General features: G+C 22.6%; 1 protein-coding gene across 2 annotated transcripts in view; it reads right to left on the bottom strand.

The window, feature by feature from the left end:
• Positions 1-356: 356 nt before the first annotated feature.
• The window catches only part of LOC100867696 (homeobox protein unc-42), a 37,495-nt gene continuing 21,519 nt past the window's right edge, over positions 357-16,332 (bottom strand). Inside the window, exons 4-7 of one of the 2 annotated variants that reach the window (XR_015293416.1) lie at positions 7,425-7,607; positions 5,962-6,061; positions 3,267-3,762; positions 357-2,397 (exon numbers count right to left, since the gene is read on the bottom strand). Coding sequence is in view for 1 of the 2 variants with exons in the window: in XM_012488549.3 (XP_012344003.1) it covers positions 3,656-3,762; positions 5,962-6,061; positions 7,425-7,607 (390 nt within the window). In the remaining variant the exon portion in view is untranslated. Of the gene's footprint in view, positions 3,763-5,961; positions 6,062-7,424; positions 7,608-16,332 lie in introns of both variants that reach the window. The other variant, XM_012488549.3, reaches the window with a different exon arrangement.

Genomic DNA, 16,332 nt, shown 5'->3' with positions numbered 1-16,332 from the left:
GAAAATTCATCTTTTTCTATCACATCTTTCTTCTGATTTTTATTTTACTTTTTAAAATGAATTTTTTTTCTTAAAAAATTACTTCAATTTTTAAATATCTGAATAATTATATTTTCTTATTTTTTTTACGAGAAATCATCTTACAATGACTTTCCATGATATCTTATATTTTTATATTTTAATCCTTCTCTTTCTTCATTTGCTATCAAATATTAGTTTGGATATTAATATATATGTATATATATTTTTTCGATATCTCCATTAAATCTCGTAGCATTTTCTCTATATCTTTTTTTTTTTTTTTTTCGTTTCATATTTTCATCACTCTAATAGGATACATATTTTAGAACAGCAAATAATTTTAAATGTAATTTTTATTTAGGCTATGTACAACACATACGTACAATACGTGACCCTTGCTTAAAACTATATTACGCTTGCCCGGTATACATCTCCACTTCATCATTTCTCCTCGGTATACTTAATGTGTGTACGTGTGCATGTGCGTGTGTAATGTGTTTCTCATCCATGCACGTCGTAATAGAAATGCATGTATGCGTATGTTTTATATATATATGCTAATGCATATATGTTTCATATATCGTGTGATATGTTACAAATTTTTAGGAACATTTCGCGTGGAACATGGCGGGCGATATTAGTGTTAAAATTGCAGCAAAACTACATGAAAACATGCAGTTTGCAGCTTCATTCTCGATCAATATATTAATTAGACAATTATCGAAAAATGACACCAATATAGACGATTGTTGATTGGACAGATCCAAATATCACCACTGAAAGACGTCAGGGAGAATGTTCAAAAATGTTTAAATAGAATAGAATTTTTTTTAAATACCTTGTTTATTTTCATAGAAGTATCTAATAAAAAACATGTTAGCTTTCGTAAATTATAATTACATATATGTAATTCCTCATTTTTTGAAGTAAATTAACTATTTTTATTTAGTTCTATTCTATTTAAACTCAATGAACATTTATAAATCAATATTTTGAAATTAAAAAAATATAGTCAATTAATTAGTACAAAAAAAAATATAGGTTAAACTATATTTTAACATAATTTTTTTTCATTTGTTAATTATTGAGAATCCAAAAATATAAGTTTTATAAGTGTTAAAAAATTATTATGTTAAAAGTTATATTATAAATATTTAAACATAATATTTTACAATACACATTATTGAAACAACTTTCAAATATAAATCTAAAGATTTTAGAGTAATACTTTCAGAAACATTTTTCATGACATTATAAGTCCAATTATTTGATAGTAACTTTTAATATGTCTATTAGTGAAAAATAATTCTCGACAATAATTTTCGAAAGTTTTATTTTCAAATATATTTGCATCATTACATAAATCATATCTAATTTTAATAAATAAAAATTTTTATTAGCAATTTTTTAAATTAAAATTAAAAATCTGTATTATCTAATTTAATAAAAAGCATAGTATATATTTTCCATCATCACATATTTGTTTGTGTAACAATTAATTTGTTTTATTTAAATATGTATAAGCATAAATATATATGCCTAAAATACATAATTTATAAAAACTCATAATTTTTAATCTCTATTAATGCTTATATATTTGGATTCTATTCATCAAATATATATCATTACACAATAAAAAAAAATTTTATGTTCCTCAAAAATTCAGCCAAGTATATTTATAATTAATCAAATTCGTTTATAATTTAGTATATAATTTTTATATTACGCACATACATATTAAAGTAAGCTTTCATTTCAAGAAATATTAGTACAAGAGTACAATTAAATATTAATTTATATTGATTTATATTAATATTTGAAAACATTTTATCTTGCTAAATAATTGCTAAAATAATTTTAGCACATTTTTCACAAATAATTGATATTATAAGTACATTGTTTTTATTTTTATAAGATACAAAATTTTTTATGTAAAATTATCAGAATCCAGAGTACATTTGATTGAGCATTATATGACAGAAACAAAATATGTACCCTTAAATATAAATTTGTATAATTATTCACAAACCCCTGACGTCTCTCAAATTTCAAACGCAAGACACATTATCAGTTATTCTCATCTCTCATCCCGATTATTTAAAATTCTATCCAACATAAGCACACAAATCAATATCTAATATTCCACTAAGTTTAGGTATGCTTACATTTTTAAAAGGACATTGAAAAATCGCATATGCTAGAATATCTGTTGATTACACTGTATATGTATCTCTTCCTTATTTACAATCTCCTTCATTTAACGAAACTGTTTTGGATCGTTGTTAAGAAACTAACAAAAAGATATGGACTGTGCGCATCTCGAGTTCCACTTCACGTGTGCATATTGATTACTTTAATTATAATTATGCATAGCATCTATCATATAGAAGAAAGAAAAAAAGAAATAGAAAAGTTAAAAAAAAAATCATTCTTTTAAACATTGTTTCTTTTTTATTAATATAAAATGCGCATAAAAGACATATGTAAATAAGAGATGGATTGAAACCTGATTTTTAGTTTTTTAAATTCAAATTTAAAACTGTTATTATTTTTCAAAATTTTCGAAATTTAAAGTTTTTATTTTTTTCTTTCTTTTATTTAATATATTTTATCAAGAAAATTTAAAACAAACAAATTTTGATTTTGTATAAATTCTTTAAATTCCTACTTCATAACTAATAATAAAAGCTATCATTTTGATTTTTAAAAATTGTTAGTTAAATAAAAATATTATTCATATCTTCACGATATTGTTGTAATTTATTTACAAATTATATTATTATTTACCTAGATTTCTTTCATAAAAAAATTTCAAAATTCCGAATGTTCCATCCCTGAATAAAAAAACAAATAAAAACAAAAAAGAAACAACAAAACAAATATATACATATCGTATTGCATTCTATGAATAATCTCTTAATAAATTTTAATGCAAAATTGCATTACGCGGCAATATGCATTTCTACTACTACTAGAAAAAAATGACGATCCTAAGAACATGTATTATTTAATTTAAAAACTCAAAAGAGTTTGATCGAAATATATTACGCTTTGTACAGAATAATAGAAATTTGTGTACATACATAACCATTTTTCACTAATAATCATAGTGTTATGTGCGTATACATACATTTAATGGAATATACATATCATCCGCGTGTATATGCATAACGCCGCACATGAATAATATATATATATATTTTTTTTATTAATAATATCAAATGATATTAACAAAGTTACTTTACCAAAATATCGTTAACATTATGATGAAATGTCAGGTGATATCTCTCGTTAATTTGAACGCAATAGTCAGGACTGATTTCTCTATCAATAACATTATTAATAAATGAATAATCCTGGTAAGACGTTAAAATGGGAACACGATTATTTACTTTCGTGTCTATTGGAAATTTGAATTTTTCGTTCTTTTTTTCTTGTGTAAAATGTCACATGATTTAATTTGATTTCGTTTCACTTTTTTTTTCTTACATTTAATGCTTCATAGTATTTTTGAAATAACATTTTCCTCTTCTTCTCTTGACAACACGTTTTCAATTGTCTGAATGAAGATACGCAGTCAAATATAATATCTCATAACGATTTCGTCGAATCATCCATTCGTATACGTTTACAATTATGTTTGATATTGTAGCATCGGCGCAGCGAGGTTAGGATGATGTGCCGTATTCATTCTCAGAGCGGAAATACTTTTGTTATACCACTCATCTTCGGCTGACATTCCTGAAATAAAGCAATAAATTAGTTTATCTTATTTTTTTACTATATGACTATTTATTATTCTCTTCAATTATTAAAACAAAACTGTCCATTAATTTTGGTATTAATTGGACAATTTGCACGAATTAAAATGTATTAAATTGTAGTATTTTTTAAATCTAAATATTTTATAAATATTTAATTTGAACATTTTAAGAAAAAAAAAGATTCTTTTCAATTTCAAAAACATTGAAAAACTGAAAAATGATTTAATTCATAATATGTATATTATGCACAATGTTAATATATTCACAGATACCTTTGGAGAGTATTCATTTAACTTATCTTTGGATTTTAGATCTGCTTTTGAGATTTGAATAATTTTGATTAAAATTACCGAGATTCAATTCTATATATATATTTTCATTTCTATATATGTATTTTGATTAAGAATTTAATAATATTTACTACTAAAGAAAAATGAAGTATTCATTGTCATTTTCCCATTGAAAGTGATCGAGAAATGAAAGTAAATTTCTTTTCTTTTATATTGAAATTAGTAATTCAAGGATTCAATTTAATAAATTTTCCAAAAGGTTTGTCATTAATCACTTGATTTTCCATCAAATTAAAACGTTAAATCGTTATAAGAACCAAAGATATTCGAGCGAAGACCTACACTCGATACTGAATAAGAACTTGAACACCAACACTAGTGAGTAGGCAATTCGCGAATAGTCTTGATTTGATTTTAAAGCGATATTCCATCTTGCACCGGAAATGATGTAAGACGGCGCTTGAGCGGAAATGGGGAAAACGTCTTGGACTGAACGAACGAATATTTGCACGGATGTCCGACTCGTCATTTCCGGTCCAATATTTTACCGAGTTATTTAATAATTTTAGGTCAACACCTTAAATAATTAATAAATAATTACACAACAAGAAAAAGCAAAAAGCAAAACTGAAAAAAAGCTGATCTCTGATTATTTTTACAAAAATCTTGTTTATATTTTCTAAGAATTTAAAGTTTTTATCATTTTTTTCGTATTATCCTTATTAAATTAAACTATTTTCATAAAGTTTGTATAATTTTGTTTTAAAAATTTTTTAAATTTTATCCCTCATATAAATTAAATTATTTTTTTTTTTTGTAAATTTTCGCTGATAATCGCTTGAATAATTTTGAATTATATATTCATTGAAAGAGTAAAAAAATATACCATTTAAAAAAAATGAAATTAATCTTCATTGCAGTTTAGTTATCAAAAAAACTATTTACATCAAATTATATACCATTCAATACTATACAATTTTGATTTTTCTGTCAATAACAATCAAGATATTCAAGTGGCCTGTATTAAATATTTCATTTTATATAATAATATTAATAATAATACTAATATACTAGTATAGTATAATAATATACTATATAACTATTATACTATATACTATATAATATAGTAATAATAATATACATAACATATATTTTTAATGAAACACATCATATTATATCTTTTTATGAAATCATAAAATTAAAATTCAAAAGTCAAATTTATTTAAGAAATAATATTAAATAGATTGATTGATCATTAATTACTAAACTATTCTAGTTTAGTTTTTTAAACTAACTAATTTGTGATTATCGATATTTTTGATAAATTGATAATATCGTTAAAATATTGTTAACGGATAGAAATGATTAGAGTTCTCATTTTGTCTTATTTTCTTTCTCAAAGATTTTAAAATTGAATTATTAACATACGTAAAAATATTATCTGTAATAAGTTGCAAAAAATAAATAAATTTTATTGAAAAACTATATTGAAGTTTAATTTATGTATTGAAAATTCAATGAAATATTATTATCTCTAAGTTATCTATATATTATAATCTTTAAGTTATATATTATATAGATAAATAGATATTGTTAACAACATCTCTAATAATAACTTTGAATAAGAAAAAATAAGAATTAGGACAGTTATTTTTATCTTTTATTGATAACGATAATTACATTTGAATTATTATTTCTTCATATATTGAATATTTTTCAATAAGATCTTTTAATTAATATGAAATATGATATTTGGAATTATATAATATAATATATATAAAAATATTATATTATACAATTTGTCAATTAATAAAATCATAAATCGATTAATGGATTAAATATATGGTTGCTTTAATAGTATACAGATAAAATTGATATACACTCACCCATTGCATCTTGTCTCATACCAGTAACTGCAGACATATTTGACGCTGAATGTGACATAGAAAATGGTTGGGTCATACTTGGATAGGACGTCGTGCCCATCTATAAACATAAATTTATATGTAAATTAGTTATTCATTACACGAAGGTAATATGATAAAATGTTCCATTAAATCATTTAAGAGAATATACTATTCATTAAGATTGAAGTGAATAATATGTACGAGTGTAAAAGGTATTTAAAAATTGTTGATCATTTAGCAACATTCATTTATAATATCAAATATTATTTATTTAATGATACCAAATTTTTAATAATTAAAATTTATGAATGGAAATATTAATAGTTCATTTTATAACGTAAAAAAATTATTCAAAGAGAATTTTTCAAAGAGAAATAAACAAAAAGTACTTTAAAATATTTTAATAAAAATATTAAATAATGCATTTTAATCTATTACCCAAATTTAAAAACTTTTCTTATTTAAAAAAAAAATATAATCTATATAGCATTTTTTCAAGTTTAACATTTAAAATCAATATAATTAAGATCAATCATAAAATTTTATATTAAACAAATACTTAGAATTTTATGACTATTACAAAAAACAAATTTACATTGATACGATTGATAAGATTATGTTTAAAATTAATAAGTATTCGATTTATAAACTTATAAATATACAAAATAATGATTAGAATTAATCGATAAATATTACACAGATCAAGCAAATATTACAGTGAATATGATCGAATAATTTTATCCCGGTATTTCAAACGTGACTTCGAAGATCGATTAAGAGGATCTCGAAGCTTTTTTATTGGCAAACCGATACGCTCGACGAATTATTGGCTTAATTAAACCGGTAGGCATTCGGTAATCCGTCCGACCCAACTAATCAGTCGAAATGCAATTTAGCTACATCGACCGATAGCGATGCGCCGGACGCTCAGGTGCACTTCAATTTAATACCTCGGTTAAAATCATTAACGAGAAACGCATCGAATTCATTCGTAGGGATACGATACGTTGCTTGTTAGGCGTGATGCATCGATTGTCACCGTTAACGAATTTTTTTCTTTTTTCCTTTTTTTTTTTTCATTTAATTAATACACATAAATCACGATTGGAACGTGACGATGGATTAATCATCTTGAAATATTCATATTTTACTGGATATAGTAAAATTTATCCGTACTTTACATTACGAAGAAATTCAACTTGATCAAAAATTTTGATTTTATTAAAAGTTTATACCTATGTAAAACATAATGAATTATATATAAAGTAATTTTTTTAAATTTATAATAGTTTTACAATATAAATTTAAAAATTATTTATTATTTAAAAAGTAAAGAGAAATATTGAGTGTACAATATCATAATAGTACAAAAATGTTGTTGATCAAATATGGTGATTATAATGAAATTAATATAAAAATTAATGAATATAAATATGACTTGCCTGAGGATAGCGATTTATTCCATTTATGCTATTATGAGGATGAGGATATGGTTGATAACCTCTGCTAGCACCAGGATATATATTCCTCATCATAGCACCTTGACAAGCAGGAATTGGAGTCAAAGCCTTCTGAAGTTGTTTTTCTTGCTTCCGATATTTTGCTCTTCTATTTTGAAACCACACCTATTAGTACAAAGAGAATAAAAATGCAATAGAATTTAAAAAAAATCTGTTGATTTTAAAAATAATAATATTTGATATTATTTATAAAATAAACCGGGATGTATGCATAAATGTTATTTTAAAACATATGTTTAAATTATATATTTATTTTTTATTTATACATTATATATTATATATCATATATATTATATTATATATCATATATACATAAAAATTATTTATCAAATTTTTATGTACAATAATTTAATAAATTGATAAATAATAAGTAATAGATATATAATTTTTTGTTATTCTAAATTAATTTTTGTAATTAATTATAATTATTTGTAATAATGTATTTGTAATTAATTATAATTGTAATTAATTAGTTTGTAATTTGTAAAATTTAATTGTTGAATATTGCTTGTTTCATCAAAAATTGTTAGAAAGTTTCTTTTTAAAAAGAATTTATTATAATATAAAATGATAATTTGTAAAACTTCATTAATAATATTAGTTTAATTATGCAAGAAAGCCCAGATATATATTTTATTTTTTTATATAAAATAATCTTGACTAATAGAATTATAATTAAAATAACTAAAAGCAAAAGTAATACTTTCATTTTGCAACATGATAATTCAAAAATACATACATTATATTTATAATAAGAATTTTAACATAATAATATTATACATTTATTCTAATATTATCTAGTGAATTAAAATAGTTTTATGTTAAAGTTCAAGTTATTCAAAATATATCATTAAAATTACAACTTTGCTTAACACCAGATTAATTGTAATTTCTGTTTTAGAAAATTATTCTGTATTAGAAAATTAAAATATTTATTATAAATTATATATAATAAATGATTTTTATTCATTTATATTCATAATAATAGGAACATATTTAAACATATTTAAATATTACTAAATTAAATTTTTATCAAATTAGATTTATATCAAAATCATGATCATCATATTTTTAAATCATTCTTTTATATTTTTTATATGTCTAACCCTTATAATCATTGAATCGTATCTATTTTTCATTTGATACCTAACCTAAATTGCTTAAAGATACAAAAAACAATGTTTTTTATCAAATATTACATATTGTCTGCAATTTTCGATGCCAATAGATAAAATCATTCACATTTTTTTACTTAAATCATAAATTTTCATTAACGAAATATAAAAAAGAGAATTTTATTATATTTAGAAGTCAGATTAAAGATTAAAAAAAAGAAACATATTTTTGCACAGAGAAAGTTCATACTTATTATAATTTTAAAATACTGATTGCAGAAGTAATGAAAGATTAAAATATCAAAAAGTGATTTTCTTCTTAACTGAACATAAGTGTTTATTGCATATCTGTATTATTAGGATAAGAATATTTAATTATTATTTTAATTTTATTTAATATTCGTGTTTATGCATCATAAGATAAATGAAAAATTAACATTCATGTATTTAAATTTATTAATCGAAAAATATAAGAGAGATCATAAATAAATTATTTTTCTTTTTTCTATTTATTTTTTTATTCATTTATTTTATTTATTTTATTATCATTTATTTTATTCATTTTCTCGTTAAATAATAATCACAAAAAATAATATTTAAAATAATACAAGTTAAAACACATATATTTAAATAATTATTTTCAATACAATTTAATAAATTGTTATTTCAATTAATAATTATATTTAATATATTTTAAATAAATATTTTCTACCATTATAATTGTAAAATAAATCTTCAAATATCATTTTATTTCAAGAAATCTACTTCAATAATTCTATTTCCTACATATTTTATTTAAAACATTGAACACTATAGACAAATTATTTAGGTTAATATTAATTAAGTTATTATTTAGGTTAATCAAGGCTCTTTTAATTAAATCACAAAACACACAGAATTATATTTATCACCATTTTTCACTATTGTACTTATTACAACTATAAATAAATCTTCAAATATTATTTGATTTCAACACAACTATTTTAATAATTGAAGACAGTACAAAAACCGAACAAGTTCACTTTTTTAATATATTGCTCAGTGATTAGCAAAAGAATTAGACAAGTCTAATGCATTTATATATAACTTACACAATATGATCTTTAAAAAGAAAAATTGGTTATATCCAAAAGATTTAATTCAGTTTTATTCATTTTTTTTTTTATAATTTTAAAAATTGGAACTTTCCCACTTACTGATAAAAGTTGAAAGATAAAATTCGTTTACAAGTTTATCGAAACATATTCGAAAAAAAGTTATTAATTAATGATATATGAACTATTATCTCCCTCTGTTATCCTTACTTCCAACCTATCGATCTCAGAGGATAAAAAGTACAAAGAAATTCACAAACGATTAATTCATTTCTTAACTTCTGTCGGTAATATACTTTTCATTTTTTATATAAAATATTACATTGTAATTTATCTAAGTACTAGATTAATCGAGATCTTCCCCGTCAAATGAAAAATCAAAATACGTGGAAAATCTGGCAATATTCGAATGCGTGTTCGAAAATTCAATCTATCGAAACGCATTAACCATACCGTAAACGAACCGTGTTCCTCTTTTACCATCCATACCGAGCTATATATATATATATATATATATTTTGTCCTTTCTCGGACTCCCCGAGGTAGACTAGTTTATCTATCGCCATTTTGCATCGGGCAATTTCCATTGTTTCGCGGGATTAGTAAACCCATATTGGGGGTTGCCTGAACCGCCACCACCGGCTCCCCGGTATGCACACCGAATCCCCGAACCCCTGATCGCCTACCCCCTTATCCCGCCTACAACCACCCTTCCTACAGTGCCTCCTTCTTCGTTTCCCCTCTCTTCTTCCGGGTTCTCGTGATTCCCTACCCAACCGACCCTTTTCCCGTGCAACCCCCCAGAAAGAGAAAAGCCTCTCCCCTGGTTGGGGTCGACTTGTTTCCACCCTCGTGGTGATGTTACCGGTGCCTCCTGATTGGCCAATGCCACGACTGTGACGTCACTCCAAGCTTCCTCATTGGCCAACATGTTTTATCGACATTTCTACTGTACACCCTCTCTCCTCCTCTTCGCCTCTTCGCTATCTCTCTCTCTCTCTCTTTCTCTCTTTCGTCCTCTCGCATACAACACGCACACGCATACAGTACATATATATATATATAAACATACATACGCGTACTCTCTTCCGCTCTCTGTTTCTCTATCGTTCTTATACATTATCGTGCGGTGAAACGAGTGACACACGAGGGTGGCTCGATCAGGCCTGTTCTGTTGCTTCCTACATTTTCCGTATATCTTTTATACGTGTTATTTTTGCTTTTTTTTTTTTTTTGTTATTTTTTGTTATTTCCCTTTGAGTTGATCATCGTATAGTGTTATCTTTCTTTCTTTATGTTCCGTAAATTTTTTTTTTCGTAACATATTTCGAAGTGTGATTTGTAATGTATTTATCTGTACTTCTCTTTGAGAAATATTCTGTAGCAGATGAATAGGGCAATATAAAAATAGAAAAAAAAAAGAAGGGATATAAAAATTATGAAAAATTATCGCTACAAATGGAATATCATAGTATACATAAAATAAAAAAGTTGTAAAAAGTTTCAAATTTTTCATTTAGCATGCATAATCGTAGTGATTATATTATAAATTATAAAAAATATACGAAAAAGAGGAGATTTTATTATTCATTTTTAATTTACGTAAATATTAAACTTTTAATCGTTTAATTTTATTTATTTTTCACTATAAAAGTGTTTAATAAATTATCTATTTCGTTTTAATTGAATATTTTATTTTATAGATTAAAAAGTTGTCGACCTGAAACCCCTCAAGTATAATAAGTTAACCAATAAGTTAATAATTAATAAAATGATAATTAAAGTCTTGAAAAGAAAGAAATCTTAGGAATAATTATTATTACGATATTTTTTTTGAAGAAACAATTAATAAATTTTATATAAAAAATATCATCATTAGGATTGATATAATTTCTTTCTGTAAATTAAATTTTTTGAACACAATAATATCGACAATAATATTGTTAGACAAAGAGATTGTGCCGATAATTTCAAAAAGAGACGCACTTGTGCATACGTGAGTATCTGGATATACCAACATCATTTTAAACTGCACATACGGAAATCATGGAACAAGCGAAGCACCATGCATAACCAATTACGACCCGCATTTGAATTCACGGCACATGAGCCGATTTGCACTTGCACAAAAGATACTTGCATCCCAAATAATTTGAATTTACGTGTCACCCTGAGTCATTAGTTTCACATCGAAGTTCTCGTTGCCTGGTACGAGAATCTATTATTAAAAATAATAAATTTAGAAGTTATCAATTAAAAATATAATTATTTAAACTTTTCACTACTGCGACAAAATTGAAATTCGAAATTCAAATTAGAATTGATGCGATAGATATATTATAAAGTATATAAAATATAGGAATTCCATATCTTATTTCAAGAGATTTTTCTTAACTTCAATCGGATTTGTATAATTGTTTTTTTTATTATTATTATTATTATTTTCAATAAACAGTAGACAAATTTTTTTCTATTTAAATACTTGCTGCAAGTTTATGAATATTGTAAAATAGAATTGAATCGAAAATATATAAAAATATTTATATATATATATATATCCACATTTCGAATGTAAAATAGATTAAAAATAGAAAAAAAAGAAAATCACTTATATATAAGTATTTATTCTAAAATAATTTAACTTAGTAATATTTTAAAATTGTGATGTATGATACTTAATTAAATATATATTCTTGTATGAATATGATTTTTATAAATATAATAATGATTGTTATTTAACTACGTTAGTGAAAATTTGTCATTCAAGTTGAAAATCGTGGTTGAAGATAATTGATCGTTTATCGTTACAAATGATTATAATATATCCTTATATTCAGTAAGAGTTAGGCATGTATCTAAAAGAAGCATCAAAAAATTATTTATATAGTGTTATGGATGATTATAATGATATTTTTACAATTTTTATTTATAAATAATTATCGACAAGTAAGAGTTGAAATATTTGTTCATTTTGATATTAAATTTTTATCAAATATTTGTATCATTAGTAAACTATCATTTTCTCCTGTTAATCATTTACATTGATAATTTAAGAAATTAAACTATAAATTGTACAATTCCATTTATATCTCGCTAAATAAGATATCATAAATATGTATGGATCAAATATAAATAACTTAATATAAAAGCATCAAATTAAGTTTATACATAATATTGCTAATATCTAATATTATTACATACTAAATTTAATGATAAGTTTCAAATTTAATTCAGATTTTGTCTTAGAGATGAAAAAATGGAGGAGTTAAATATTGTAATGTACGTATGTAAGTATCTGTGTGTAGATATGATAAAAATACATAAGAAAAAAGATGATTTACTTTTTGATGTTTTATTGAAACATAGATTTTTGAAACATTCCTTTTGAGGAACATTCTATCTCGCGTCAAAAAGTACTCCGATTCATTTATTCTTTTTTAAGCCTTTATTTTTGATTATGGTGATATATTACTCCATGATAAAGCCTCGATCTAAAAGTCAAAGTTCAAAGTATTCGAGTATGCATCGTTGCAAATTATATTACTCAGCAAATATAACGACATTTCACTTTACACATACGCAGATACATGTTAATACATGCTTGTGTAAAATGAACAGGACTCGAATCGATAAAAATGATGGGTCTAAATGTTGTTAATAATACGGTATCTATTTATTTATAGAATGTTAATCTTTAAAGAAAAAATGTGTGCGAATGTCTTTAAAAAATAATTAAGAAGAAAATTCAATAAATTGGTTCTACGTATTATTCTACGTAATTTAATTTAATTTATTATTATAAATTTTTAAAGGAAAGATGAAATATATTGAAGAGCGAAACTAACGTATTATGAGTGTAATTAACATGAATTGCAATATACATATCTTTAAAAATTCATGTTTTTTAAATTTTAATATAAACGTATTATCTCATAAATTGATATTGTTTTATAACATGATGTAAATATAAAACAATATTCCCAATTTAATTATTAAAATTATAATTAATATAATAATAATATTAAGATTCATATATATATATATATATTCAGCTTATAATATAATATAATTTATAATATAATTTATTATATTATATATAATGAATGATATATATTAAATTTTTCATGAGGGAATAGCATTATAACATCCTATTAATTTGTTGATTTTTTTGTTTTTATAATTTTATCTACTATTCTATTATATGATATGATTGATAAATAATTAATAAAGTATATTTTGAAAAATTATCAATACTTTATTGAAAAATCTTCCAGTTTTTCTTTAATTGTTTTCCATATTCGAAAAACTAATAAATAGTTATTGAAGAATTTTTTTATAAAAATATACGTGAGATGTGTTTAGAAAAAAAAAAGTAAAAAAATAAATACAATGACGTAAAAACTTTAAAAAAGTAAAAAGAAATTTTAACAAAGAAATTGTATATATATATTTTCCAATATTAAAATATTAGATATTTTATTATTAGTATTAAAAGTATTAAAAAATTATTTTATTTGTATTAGTTTATATAAAATTATATACGTCATTCTTTTCATTTGTTTGCTTCTCAAAAGGAAATTCACTTACTTATTATTTTTATCTATTGAGGGCTTTTCATATTTCAAAAACGTTATTATCTATTTTTATTTTACTTGAATACTTGTAAAATTATCTTCTCTCTTATCAAATATAAAATTACTCTATATAAATAATATGATATAATTGTTCATGAACTGGTAGATATTAATACTTGTGCAATAAGAAAAATATGATTGATTGTGAATAAATATAAAAATTTAAGTACAGATAACATTTGTTGTAATAATTTATATGTAATAATTATTAAAATTTTTCGATAAGTTATATATTATGCAATGGAGATATAGCATTCTGAATGAAATAGATATATATATATTATAAGTTTCTATAAATAAATAAATATATAAATATATCGTTTCGATAGAAATTATATTTAAAACATGACTTATATATACTTATTATGTATTATTATTATCTATATTTATATATTCAGAATGTATATATTCAAGTAATTTGTATGATAAATAATTATTAACATTTAAAATGATGATTATAAATTACTCTGATATTTGAACATTTTTTAATAATTTTGTATCTTTTAATAATTAAGTTGAATAACTGCATATTTATAAAAAATGTTTTTTTTAAATAAATATATATATTATTTAAGAGAATATAAAGTTTTTATCAGTTAACTAACGCGTGGTACCAAGATGAAAGATTACAACTACGCTATAAATAAATTATTTATTCTTTGATAATATAATTGAACAATAAATTTAATTATCTACTATATAAATACACAATTTTAAATAATGACATAAATTTATTATTACAAATTTACGATTGATTGAATAATAATAATTAAAACTTCTAATAAAATCTAATGTCCAATTTTATATACCAATTAGATATACAAAACACAAAGATGTTAGCAGCCTTTGATGTCAAATGTCTTTTTAAAAGAGCATTTGTATTTATGAGTGTCTACATTATTAAGTGTCGGTTTTAATTATTCCGCCGCCATATTCTCAAATTAACCCTTCTAAAACCACTGAGATCGCTAAGAAAAATAAAAATAAGCGTATTTTTTTTAAACATACATATGCTTTTATGTTTTCAAAATAAAAAGAATTTTTGCAAATTTTTCAATAACATTGATTTGGGAGCAATCTTTTAACATTTTTGAGATCATTTTGAAAAATGCAAAAAAATGTTTTTTTTCTTTTATATTGCGTTTAGTATAATGCTATCGTCATTATTTTCACATTCAATTTGATTTTCACTACATTTTTTGCCGTTTTTTTTACGCCATTTTGTTACAGTTTTAAATGAGGTGAATTAAGATTAAGATTAAAAATGTTTATTTCAATTGTTTGTAAGATATGTATCAATATCTTATAAATATGAATCAACAAGCTTTGATCTATATGTATAATATCTGTATAAGTCGAATGGCTCGAATATAATTATAAAATAAAATATTATTCTATTTGATTCTCTTATTTTTATTAAAAATTTATTATTAATATTTTATTTTATTAACTTATCTATCTTAAAAGTTATGCTATCCCATATAAATCCGAATTTTTGTACGATTTCGTCTTAATTTAAAAGAAATAGAAAATTCAGAAATGAATTTGTTAAAATTGTACAAAATTTTTTAAAGTTATTTTTCTCCTTTTTTATTTATAATTATTTCAAGGTTGATCGTTAAAAAGTATAAAAGGATATATGTCTACTTTTTCTTCTTACATCTAATTGTATTACGAAAATCATCTCATCGTAATTGTACTACAGAAATAATCTCATAACATTTTTTCCTCTGACTAATTTCTTCTTTTCCTAATAAAAATCGTAACCGTTTGAAAAGGGAAAAAATATAAAAATTAAATGATAACATTTAAAAATCAAAACTGCATTAAAATTATAAAAATAAAAATGAAATGAATTTTTATACTATAGCTTCATTGAAAATAATATTAACTAAGTTTGATCTAACAAATTCTATCTACACTATCTATCTTGTCCATTGAAACAAAGTTAAATTTAATACGATTTGATTAATTTAATTGATCGCTA

This window comes from Apis florea, unplaced genomic scaffold, assembly GCF_048593485.1.
Source record: "Apis florea isolate Af1SG1 unplaced genomic scaffold, ASM4859348v1 contig_1794_pilon, whole genome shotgun sequence".
NCBI lineage: Eukaryota > Metazoa > Arthropoda > Insecta > Hymenoptera > Apidae > Apis > Apis florea.
This window is presented reverse-complemented; position numbering and strand designations above follow the sequence as displayed.